General features: G+C 43.9%; 1 protein-coding gene across 9 annotated transcripts in view; it reads left to right on the top strand.

Moving 5' to 3' along the window:
- LOC139545734 (acetyl-CoA carboxylase 2-like) overlaps positions 1–12,116 on the top strand; it is a 42,567-nt gene that overhangs the window by 1,119 nt on the left and 29,332 nt on the right. For 8 of the 9 annotated variants that reach the window (XM_071353819.1, XM_071353823.1, XM_071353825.1 and 5 more), the window contains exons 2-7: positions 2,354–3,005; positions 8,577–8,709; positions 8,928–9,066; positions 9,281–9,390; positions 9,585–9,666; positions 9,808–9,906. In XM_071353819.1, the coding sequence (XP_071209920.1) occupies positions 2,374–3,005; positions 8,577–8,709; positions 8,928–9,066; positions 9,281–9,390; positions 9,585–9,666; positions 9,808–9,906 (1,195 nt within the window). In that variant the 5' untranslated portion in view covers positions 2,354–2,373. Of the gene's footprint in view, positions 1–2,353; positions 3,006–6,764; positions 6,895–8,576; positions 8,710–8,927; positions 9,067–9,280; positions 9,391–9,584; positions 9,667–9,807; positions 9,907–12,116 lie in introns of those variants that run through there. The other variant, XM_071353827.1, reaches the window with a different exon arrangement.

Below are 12,116 nucleotides of genomic sequence, written 5' to 3'. Positions count from 1 at the left end.
AGTGTAGCTAGCTAGCCAGGCTATTCTTGCTTCCATATAACTAGTCAATGCCCAGCTTGGTTAGTAATGTTTACTATATATTGCCTATTTTAGCATTGGGGAGTTGAAACTTTATGCGACATGTAGCCTAGGCCTGAGATCCAGGATTATCCATCCACATTATTGTGTAGAATTGGCCCTGAAATGTTTTTGCAACAAATCCAGAGATTGATAGTCTCCTGTAACCAATATCTGAGATACCTAACGTTAGTACTTTTGTAGACTACCCTATCTGAAATATTGTTGTGATGAGATGAGTATCACTTCTGACCTAGTCTATTTGATGTTTGATAAACTTAAACTATTTCATGGTCATACATAGATAGCAGAGCATTGAGCACATAACAATCTACTCAAGCATGTCAGAGGAAATTATATATTAGAAATGGCCCTCCAGCATTCTGAGTCAGGAGCCTGTTCACTTTGAAGGTCAAACTTGGCAGAGAAGAGAATGCCTTTTTTGTAGGAACTGGAGGATAGCAAGGTTGTCTTGCTTAACTGATTTTTATGTGACATGGTATCATTTGGCCCTTTCGTCCTGTGCTTCATCCTATACCACTGTTGTTTACATGACTTGTCTGTCCCTCTCCCTCCCCACTCCATTCCCTCACTGCTGACCTTTCCCCCATATGGGACCAGGACAGCTGTCAGCCGTGCTCATGTGAATAAAACCCACTTGTGAATTAAACCCACTCGGTTCTCTCTCTTCAGCTGCCAGAGATCGGTTGTTTACTGGTCACAAGGTAGTAGTGAAGGAAAAGCCTGCCTCGCTCTGCCGTACCATGTAGCCTAGTCCCCGAAAACACTGCAAAAGGTTTTTCTGCAAATGATTCCATTTGGGTTAATTATACAGTAATTTACAGGCTACCTTTTGGACTGTCAAGACAGCATATTTGGCTGCTTGTTTTTTTACCTCCTATTTGTGTCTAGTGCTTTTAGACTGTCCTTTTCATTATGAGGTAGAAGTTGCCCTTTACCACAGAACTAGGATCAGATTACGTTACTCCCTGACCTTGACAATTAGCAGGATAAAGACCTAAGAAGATAACTGACCCTTGATCAGAGGTTGGAGCAACCTCCACATAGTCAGTTCTCTGTATAGTGTTGGTAAAGCATTGAGAGAAAGGCTTATCTATTCAGATTGTATATCTGATTTTCTACAAGGTACACTATGTAGGTACACTATGTGGACACCCCTTTAAAATTAGTGGATTCGGCTATTTCAGCCATACCCGTTGCTGACAGGTGTATAAAATCGAGCAGACAGTAATGGAATCTCCATAGACTAACATTGCCTGTAGAATGGCCTTACTGAAGAGCTCAGTGACTTTCAACGTGGCACGGTCGTAGGATGCCACCTTTCCAACAAGTCAGTTTGTAAAAGTTCTGCCCTGATAGAGCTGCCCTGGTCAACTGTAAGTGCTCTTATTGTGAAGTGGAAATGTATAGGAGCAACAATGGCTCATACGCGAAGTGATAGGCCACAGAAGCTCACAGAACGGGACCGCCGAGTGCTGAAGCGAGTAGCACGTAAAAATCGTCTCCTCGGTTGCAACAGTCTTAAGTTCCATACTGCCTCTGGACGCAAGGTCAGCACAATAACTGTTTGTCGGGAGCTTCAGGAAATGGGTTTCCATGGCCGAGCAGCAGAATAATGGTCTGGGGCTGTTTTTTTATGGTTCGGCTATGCCCCTTAGTTCCAGTGAAGGGAAATGTTAACGCTACAGCATACAATTACGATTCTGTGCTTCCAACTTTGTAGCAACAGTTCAGGGAAGGCCCTTTCCTGTTTCAGCATGACAATGCCCCCGTGCACAAAGCGAGGTCCATACAGAAATGGTTTGTCGAGATCTGTGTGGAAGCGCTTGACTGGCCTGCACAGAGCCTGGACCTCAACCCCATCGAACACCTTTGGGATGAATTGGAACGCCGACTGCGAGTCAGGCGTAATCGCCCGACCTCACTAATGCTCTTGTGGCTGAATGGAAGCAAGTCCCTGCAACAATGTTCCAATATCTAGTGGAAAGCCTTCCCAGAAGAGTGGAGTCTGTTATAGCAGCAAAGGGGTGGACTAACTCCATATTAATGCCCATGATTTTGGAATGAGATGTTAAACGAGCAGGTGTCCACTTACTTTTGGTCATGTAGTGTATTTTGCTTACGGTAACAATTGCTTGTTCACTTGATAGAATTCTTACATCTGAGGCAGTCACATAATTAATTTTGAATCAATATTAATTTCCTTGTTGCTACAGTGACTACATTTGGATTAGAATCATACTTAGGTTAATTCTCTCTTTTCATGGATTTGCAGTTTCAAGAGGATGTCTGTGAATGCTCCCACTTCTACTCTCGGGATTTCTGCTCATATTGTGGCTACTCTGGAGGATTAAGAACAAGATGATGCTGGACCAAGGTGGGGAAACTCCGACTGGCTGTGGAAGCGCTGCAGCACAAGAGGAGATGCAAGCGGCCGATGGACCCACCGCAGCTGTACACACCCCTGCTCCCGTTGAACACTCCACGCCATTGGGTCTTGCATCATCTACCTCAGACAGCGGGGACAATAGTCCCCAAACCCACATTGACCCCTCTGAGGGACCCATGATACCCAGGGCAGGGGGTTCCCAGCCTCCTCAGGCCTCTTCAGAGGGGATGACAGAGCAGTACACACAGATCCAACCATCTCCCTTCGTCGTCCCTCAGCCTCCCAGTAGAACGACCAGGCCCAAGCTCAGCTCAGGCCCCGAGGTTCGACGAGCCTGTCTCAAGTTCATCCTGGGGGCATCGGAGGACAATTCATCAGATGACGAGCCGCCTTTGACCATGAAACCCCCTACAGGTTCGAGTTCCTCTGAGGCCACCGCCTCCACCGTACGGCAAACTGCATCAGCAACCTCAACCGCCTTCTCCCCCCCACAGCAAGTTCAATCAGTAACATTAACCACCACCTCCCCTGGCATGAGGTAGGCCAATGCAATGTTGTTTTGTCTCTTAGTTCAAGTTAACTTTGTTTTCATAATAGAGAACCGGTTTAGACATCCTCAATTTCTCTAGTCTGGTGACATCTGAAATGTATTTTGTTCAGAATGTGTTGGTGAATGCAAGTGCCTGCTCCATTAACCCAGTGTGAAGAAATAAATGGACCATTGAGCAAATTAGCTCGTATCTCATTGACTAGTGAGGTGAGGGTACCTGTCAGTGCAGTAGCCTCTCACTGACAGTAGAGTGCGCTGTTGCCCAACAAGCGAGACCAAGTGTTGGCCAGGCCAGAGTCAAACTTTGCCAGCCACGTTGTGGTATGATTGCTGCCTTGTATTCTCTCCACACAACCAGCCTGCCTGTGATCACCTGACCACAGCATGCCGCTGACAGTGAACTGTATTATTGTCACATGCCTCACGTCTCTGCACTATTAATGGAACATGTCTCTTGACTGACCTTGAGAACCAGGGTCTGAGTCCCAAGGGCCACACGACAACGTATTGTATGTTAGCTAGACAAACCTTAATCCCGCCCTTGGAAGTTCTCTGCAAATACATTTGACTTGCTGTACGTGGCCTTTAGGTTTAGCCCACGAGGAGCTATTGTTTATCTTTTTTTGGTGATATCGTGATGGGTAGTTGGTCAGCTAAGCTTATCTAAGTCTACTTGACGCAAGTTCAGTTTTCTTTGACTGCCCCAGTCCACTCTGAGCCAAGTATTAAACACTTGTTTGTAGACTTGAGCCACTTGTGCAGGAATTACCATGGAGGTGAAGCTGAAAGAGAAGGGTAAGAACATACCGAGAACTTATCGTGTTTTTTTTTTTTAGTAAATAGAGTCTTTTGTTTTTCCTAATATTAAGAAGTAGCATAGGCCTATGAATAGCACTGACTGACATCATGCTACTGTGTAGGCTTACACAACAATGGTTTGGCAATTTCAGTCAGTTTGCAAAATTGCTACATGAAAGAATTAGCCTTCCAACTTTTTGTTTACAATGTGCTAGAAGGTTATGATAAGCTTTAGTTTGGTGGTTCGTGAAGGGACAACTTGTATTTAACTTTAATGATAATTGATGCACCCACTGTGTGTGTGATCGAGATATCAGACAAGATTGTTAAACACGTCTAAACAGACACACACACAGACTGCAGTGTTCTGTTCCATGTGAGTCTGTGGGTGAAGAATGTTTTGCTCTGCCTGTGGGACTGGGGAGGTTGTGGCTCAGCCGAGAGGAAGGGACTGGTGAAGGTCTTATTGTTTTGGTCTCAGATTTTAACTCCGCTATTCACACATCAGAAACAATCTGCCATGGAGGGAGATGGAAGCCTCAACTGGTTTCAGTATGGAACTCCCCTCACCTGGTTGTCTTAATTGAAAAGAAAAAAACTAAAACCAGCAGACACTAGGCCCTCCATGGAATGAGTTTGGCACCCCAGTTTTAACATGTTGCAGTAGCAATGTTTTCACCGGTGGAATTGGGGTAACCACATCTAAAAAGCCAAAATGGAGGAAGGGAACTATTTTTGCGGAACAGTGGACAAAGTAAATGTTTCCCATTGTATCTGCAGACATCTTTGAATCTTAATTGTTATCCTGTTTCCCTGTACAAGTGTGAGGTGTGAAATAGAAATGTGTTTTTTTTTGCAATTCCTAACTCCTCCTGAGACCCTCAGAGTGGGGTCACGCCAGTCATCAGCCATTATTGACGGCGACCCTGGAGCAATTAGGGTTAAGTGCTCAAGGTCAGATCACGCAAAATTGTAATTTTTTACCTTGTCGGCTCTAACCGCTAGGCTACCTGCTGCCCTGGTCTCAAACTGTGGGAGATTTTGCTGTCATTCTGTTACTGAACTTTGTATCTGCACTATTCCTCAAGTAAATGTGTTTTAGTAAAATGTTCTGTGTCAATTGTTCCAAGAAGACTTCTGCAAATAGGTGTATGGTTTGTTTTAACTTTGCCATCAAGTTTTTGCTTGGCATATTTTAAAGTTTAAAGTCTCAGTGTCACTCTTATCGTGTAATTGTCCATTATCAGACAGATGTAGGCTCTAAGTTGCAAAACTAGCCAAACAGAATGTCTGGAGCTTGACAAATGCACTTTCATCACAGGAATATGAAGCCCCCGAAGTATCTCTTGACTTCTGGCTTGAATTCCTGCAAACCTACAGTGCTATAGTCTAATAACAGAATATGCCCCCCCATTTCAGCCCTCACTAAAATAGAACTTTGGCAAGCCAAGCAATGGCATTGCAATGCCAGGCTTTTCCATCCTTCGGATCATTTTGGATTGGATGGAGGAAGAATGAGCTGTGGCGCCTAGTGAACACTACCCCGTGTCATTACAGTGATGTTTGTCAACATTTCACTCATTGGCAATGCCAGGATTGTGACTTAAACTGCACGCGCACTTGTTATTTAGGCACATGTAATGTCTTTCAGAAGTTCTGCTAGGCTGATTGCCTGAGGGCTGAAATAGAATGTTTTAAATATGTTGTCCAAAATCATCCGACGTAACAGCAATTCATTCTAGCTGAGCTTTGGATCAGTCGACCTTGATCAGAGCATATCTCCACAAACAACCGTGGGACAGATTAGGCCACGCAGCGAGCCAGAGGTAATTGCAGACACCTGTGGTAATATAAAGTACCCAAAACGGCCATTAGATAGAAATACAGGATAGAACAGAACGTTATGGATGTATTTCTACTAGAACAAAACACATGTACACAGGGAATGTGGTGTTCGTATAAGGAACCCATACTTTCAGAGAGGACAATAAAATCTGAAAACCGTCTAGTGGCCCGATACTTCTAGGTTTAAGTATCAGGCCACTAGGGCTGTCATGAATACAAGACACTCTAATACCAGGGAGGTGGTGTGTGTGAAGCTAAATTGATAGGAGTTACAACATGACCCTCATATCAAAATCCTCATTAAGTCCTCACGGTTGTAGGGTGCCTAAAGTATGAATCCAGAAGAGTTCTCCATGGCAGAGTTTACAGTTGTCGTCTCCTCCTCTTGGTCACACTTCCACCTTCTCAATGCCCTGGAATTGTAGAGAAGATGCACTGGACAAAGTCCAAATCATCCCAAAGTGTCTGATTGTGTATCTCAATGACGTTACTTTAAGATAATGTGTAGGACATTTTGAAAACATTTAGCCTAAATGTTTTAAATGTTAAACATTTTGTAATTTGGGTGAACTGTCCCTGATATTTGATTTCCCTAGGCCTAGCTATAGCTTCAAATCTCATTTGATTGGGGAGACTGCTGAGTACAGATTTCTTTCTGGTCTTGACATTGTTGTCCTCAGTGATCCATCATTTAGTCACTAGAATCTTCACTGGAATGGTGGAAATGGCAGGTTATCTTAACCCTTCCCTGGTACGCTATATTGTTCAGTGAACTTCTTATCGTTTTATGTCTTGTGTCAGTTTAATGAAGTGGGCAGAGTTTCTGAATGAGTCTGGCTACTTATTAAGTCACCACGTGATCATGTTGAACCCTGTTATTGTATCATCACTTTTTCATATGAACTTGGTTCATATTAATAATATTGGTGGTTTGGCACAATGGAGAGATTGTAAAATTACCTGCCAGAGCTTGCGTGTGTAACTAGGCAATGTATTTTTGCTGATTACACGTTAACCCTTAATTGGCTCTGTGGTCTGGGAAGTCTTGTTTATACGTGCTGTGACTACCAGAGCCACACTATCTCTGACGCACCTCCTGGAGGTAACAGAGAGGATTAGCACTTAGTTTTATTGACATCTGTCTGATTGTAGCCGAGTTGGAACATTCGTCTATCTAGGTAGGCTGAACACCTGTGTAAAATATGGCTGACGAGATATTTGGCTTACAGAGAAGGTAAGGAACTTGTGACCTGAGCAACAACAGCACAGCTGCTACCCTACGTAGAGACTAAACTTTGTCTGACTGCTGCAATGGTCCATCGATTTTAACATTGTCGCCGCCGTTTCCTTCTCCTTGTTATGGGTTGTCGCAGAGTCCGATGATGGGTTTTCCCCTTGGGACAGCAAAGTAGGCTGTAGCATATTGTAAATTGCTAGCGCTGGACGAGAATGTTATTCTAGTAGTCTTATGTCCTACTTTACCGGAACATACTTTACATGCGTAGATTTGTCACAACACAGAAATTTGTGAGTGCCAGTTGCTTGATGTTTCGCTTGAGTAGGTACTAGGTTACAACATTGACATATAAGAGGACACACGTGATGTATACCCACTTTAACTTACTTCACTGGAATAGGGTCTGACGACGTGAAATTCCTCCCTGAACACTATTTTTGCTTTATCAAATGGCCTGTTCAGTAGAAGTGCCAGACTTCCTCTTACACCTTCCCTGGTAGGCTATATAGTTTAGTGTTGGCTCTTTCTCGGTAGTGAACTTCTGAATGAGTCTGGCTACTAATTTAAGTAATCACGTGATCATGTTAAACTGAGAATTTGAAATCCATTTCCAGGTTAATTCTAACTAAGTTGTCATTGTTTCCGTTATTTTTTTCATATGAACTTGGTTCATGTGGATATTGGTGATTTGGCACGATGGAGAGATAGCCTAGTTACATAAGTCCTTAATATGTATCGTTGCTGATAACACGTTAACCTTTGCTTGGCTCTGTGGTCTGGGAAGTCTTGTTTATGCGTGCGTATTTGCAGTGTGCAGGAATTACCAGAGCCACACTATATTTGAGACACCTCTGTAGGTAAGAGAGTATTAGCAATGTGTTGTCAACTGTCAGATTGTAGCAGAGTTTAAACATTTGTCACGGTAGACTGAACACCTTGCGTAGGATATGGCTGACGATAAGGCTGGGACGACACCAGTATCGTGATACTCGTTGGTATTGCGGCAAGGAAATAAAACTAAGCGTATTGAACTTAAGGAAAATAGCCCTAATGTTGCAGACAAACATTGTTGTCATCCAGAGTCACATGTATTTATTTTCCAAGCTGTAGCACACACTCTTTTACATACATCAAGTTTTTAAAAGACGAAATAGTTTGCTTTGCGTTTTCATTTTTGCCATGTAAAAAAATATTGCGATACTGGTGTCGTCCCTGCCCTAGCTGACTAGATGTTTGGCTTACAGAGAAGGTAAGGCACTTACTTGTGACCTGAGAAACAACAGCACAGCTGCTACCCGCTGTAGAGACTGCAATTGACTGCTGTAATGGTCCATCGATTACCGATGCTGTTGTTTCTTCCTTGTTATGGGTTTTGTCGCTGAGTTCGGTAATGGTTTTCGCCCTGGGACGGTAAAGTAGGCTATAGCATATAGTAACTTGCTAGCGCTGGACGGGAATGTTATTCTAGTAGTCCTACATCCAATTTTACCGGGACATACTTTACATGCATCGCTTTGTCACATCACAGAAATAAGCGATTGCCAGTTGCTTGATGTTTCGCTTGAGTAGGTACTAGGATCCAAAATGAAATAGTGTAGGTTACAACACGAAATGTTGACAAAAAATTAGGCATTGACACATTTGTGGTCTTCGCCAACAACTTGTCTGTTTTTCTCCAGGCCTAGCATGTCTCACCCACACCTGGTGAAGAAGGTTCGCGAGAGCCGGAAAATGGAGCTGCAGAGAGACTTCACAGTGGCTTCGCCAGCCGAGTTTGTCACCCGCTTCGGTGGAAACCGGGTCATAAATAAGGTAAGACGTCCCTGTCTGTCTGGCCCTTTTGGATGAGTATCGCAAAATTGTTGTCACTTTTTACTAAACTCCTCGTCAATCTACCTGCAACAGACTAAGCCACCAAAATACAGCGTCAACTTTGTTCTAGAGTATTGTCATTTATTCTCAAACTCTTTTCCTTTCTCTCTCTCCATCTCCCTTTCACTTTTGCTCTCCACCTATTTGTCTTTCTCAAGGTGCTGATAGCTAATAATGGCATAGCAGCAGTCAAATGTATGCGTTCCATCCGCCGTTGGTCCTACGAGATGTTCCGTAACGAGAGGACCATCCGTTTTGTGGTGATGGTCACCCCTGAGGACCTGAAAGCCAACGCAGGTCAGTGAGACAGGTTTTCGCAGGTCATCAGCAGCAGCTCCAGAAGGTTGTTCCTCATTATGCCACTCAGCAGATCTGGAGATTAAGTCTACAGCGGGAAACACCATCAATTATTTTCATTAAATGACTCCATGGAAATATCTAAATCATTTGCCTGGAACCTCTGGGGGGGAAAAATAACTGGTGTGACTGTCTGTGTGTGGCTCTTCTATAGAGTATATCAAAATGGCGGACCACTATGTACCCGTCCCAGGCGGAGCCAACAACAACAACTATGCCAATGTAGAGCTGATCGTAGACATCGCCAAGAGGATTCCTGTACAGGTCAGACTGTGTTCCTCCACTCTCACCCACAGAGACATTCCCAATCCTAAATCAAGTCACAATGTTCTATGATAAGTGGACCGGCGGCCATGAGTGTTCCAGTCAAATTCCCATGTTCTTAGGGCTTTGGTCTTATCAAGTAATTATATTTTTATGGCTCAGACTCTGATCTCTGCTTTTTCTGTTGTTCATAGGGGGTCTGGGCCGGGTGGGGTCACGCCTCTGAGAACCCCAAACTACCTGAGCTCTTGGACAAGAACGGAATCTCTTTCTTAGGTACAGCCCAGCATTAAGCCGTTGTGGATTTTTGGATTGTAATGATTTCCCATTGGTCATTTCAGGTTTATTGACATTACAACACAAGCGCCATTCATTGCGATGTAGATATCGTTGTTGTTTTTTGTTGTTGTGTCTCAGGGCCGCCCAGTAAGGCCATGTGGGCTCTGGGAGATAAGGTGGCCTCCTCCATCGTGGCCCAGAGCGCAGACATCCCCACCCTGCCCTGGAGTGGATCAGGTGATGTACCCCTCTGCCTGCACCCTTACCCCCAGACAACCCTGCCACATTCCTTATCCCCTATTACATAATACTCCTAACATACAGTATTAGGACTCTGACTGGGTTACTGACTGGGTTGTATTTTGAGACTAATGGTTGTAAGGGACTGTCAAGTTTTTACGAGGCCCGGAATTGAAAGGAGTTGGGAAAGAATGGCTTGTCTGTGGTACATCATCTAAGCTAATATTTTAGCAATAGGAATACATTTTGCAGTTCAATGATCAATACACAGAATCATCAGATAACAGGTTTTGTGACTGCACCAAGAAGCTACAGACATTTATTGACATTTGTTATGAACAGAACCTAACTCAGCCACACCTTCTTTTACACTTGGACTCAAATGTGGAGGACTGAACTGAAACTCGGCCAATCAGAGGGCATGTAGACAGTCAAACCTCTCCCTGGAACTATAAAATAACGTGAATTACTGAAAAAGAGCTGTTGTGATTGGTCAAAAGACCAATTAGTGGAAAAAATATCAGAATTGGGCTGCCTATGTAAATACAGCCTCTGTTTCCTTTGGAAAAATAGAATTTAAGGTTTTGTAAGTACACTAGCCTCAGTGCCTTTTGACTGTAGCCTGGTCCTTTGCTGAATTCCAAGGCCTACACTCTGCGCATCTCTTTGTTGTGCAAAACGTGAAGTTTGTTTTTGCTGCTGCCGCCTTTAGACTGCTGCCACATTGGCCACAGTTGGATAATCTCAATTTGAATGAGGTGAAGCCATTGAAGTAGAATGGGGAGCCTCCCATAGATATCCTGTTCAATTACTAGTGGCTATGCCATCAACCCTCAAAGTTCCAGAATGGGGGAAAAGGGCAGCCATATTGGTCCGGGAGAAATATAAACCTGTCTGATTGGAATGAATGGCAGTAGAGGCATAATCCTGATTTTACTTACGCAGAAAAATAAGACATATATGATATATCAGAAATTGTGTAATAGAATTTGTCAACCTAAAATTATAAATTCAATTAATACAGGTTTTATACAAATTGTCTGTATAAATAGGCTCTAAAAGAGTGCCTTCGGAAAGTATTCAGACCCATTTACTTCCAATTCCACATTTTGTTACGTTACAGCCTTATTCTAAAAATGATTAAATTGTTTTCCCCCCCTCATCAATCTACACACAATACCCAATAATGACAAAGCAAAAACAGGTTTAGACATTTTTGCTAATTTAGTAGAAATAAAAACTGAAATTACATTATTATTCAGACCCTTTACTCAGTACTTTGTTGAGCACCTTTTGGCAGTGATTACAGCATAGAGTCTTCTGGGGTATGACGCTACAAGCTTGGCACACCTGTATTTGGGGAGTTTCTCCAATTCTTCTCTGCAGATCCTCTCTAGCTCTGTCATGTTCAATGGGGGGCGTTGCTGCACAGCTTTTTTCAGGTCTCTCCAGAGATGGTTGATCGGGTTCAAGTCCGGGCTCTGGCTGGGCCACTCAAGGACATTCAGAGACTTGTCCGGAAGCCACTCCTGCGTTGTCTTGGCTGTGTGCTTAGGGTCATTGTCCTGTTGGAAGGTGAGCCTTTGCCCCAGTCTGAAGTCCTGAGCGCTCTGGAGATGGTTTTCATCAAGGACCTCTCTGCTCCGTTCACCTTTGCCTCGATCCTGTTTAGTCTCCAGTCCCTGCCGCTGAAAAACATCCCCACAGCATGATGCTGCCACCACCATGCTTCACCGTAGTAATGGTGCCAGGTTTCAGGCCAAAGAGCTCAATCTTTGTTTCATCGGACCAGAGATTCTTGTTTCTCATGGTCTGAGAGTCTTTTTACTGAGGAGTGGCTTCCGTCTGGCCATTCTACCATAAAGGCCTGATTGGTGGAGTGCTGTGGAGATGGTGGTCCTTCTGGAAGGTTTTCTCATCTCCATAGATGAACTCTAGCGCTCTGTCAGTGATCATCTTGTTTTTGGTCACCTCCCTGACCAAGGCCCTTCTCCCCCGATTGCTCAGTTTGGCCAAGCGGCCAGCTCTAGGAAGAGTCTTGGTGGTTCCAAACTTCTTCCATTTAAGAATGATGGAAGCCGCTGTGTTCTTGGGGACCTTCAATACTGCAGACATTTTTTGGAACCCTTCCCCAGATCTGTGCATCGACACAATCCTGTCTCGGAGCTCTACGGACAATTCCTTCGACCTCATGGCTTGGTTTTTGC

This window comes from Salvelinus alpinus, chromosome 19 (genome assembly GCF_045679555.1).
Source record: "Salvelinus alpinus chromosome 19, SLU_Salpinus.1, whole genome shotgun sequence".
In the NCBI taxonomy this organism is placed as follows: Eukaryota; Metazoa; Chordata; class Actinopteri; order Salmoniformes; family Salmonidae; genus Salvelinus; species Salvelinus alpinus.
This window is presented reverse-complemented; position numbering and strand designations above follow the sequence as displayed.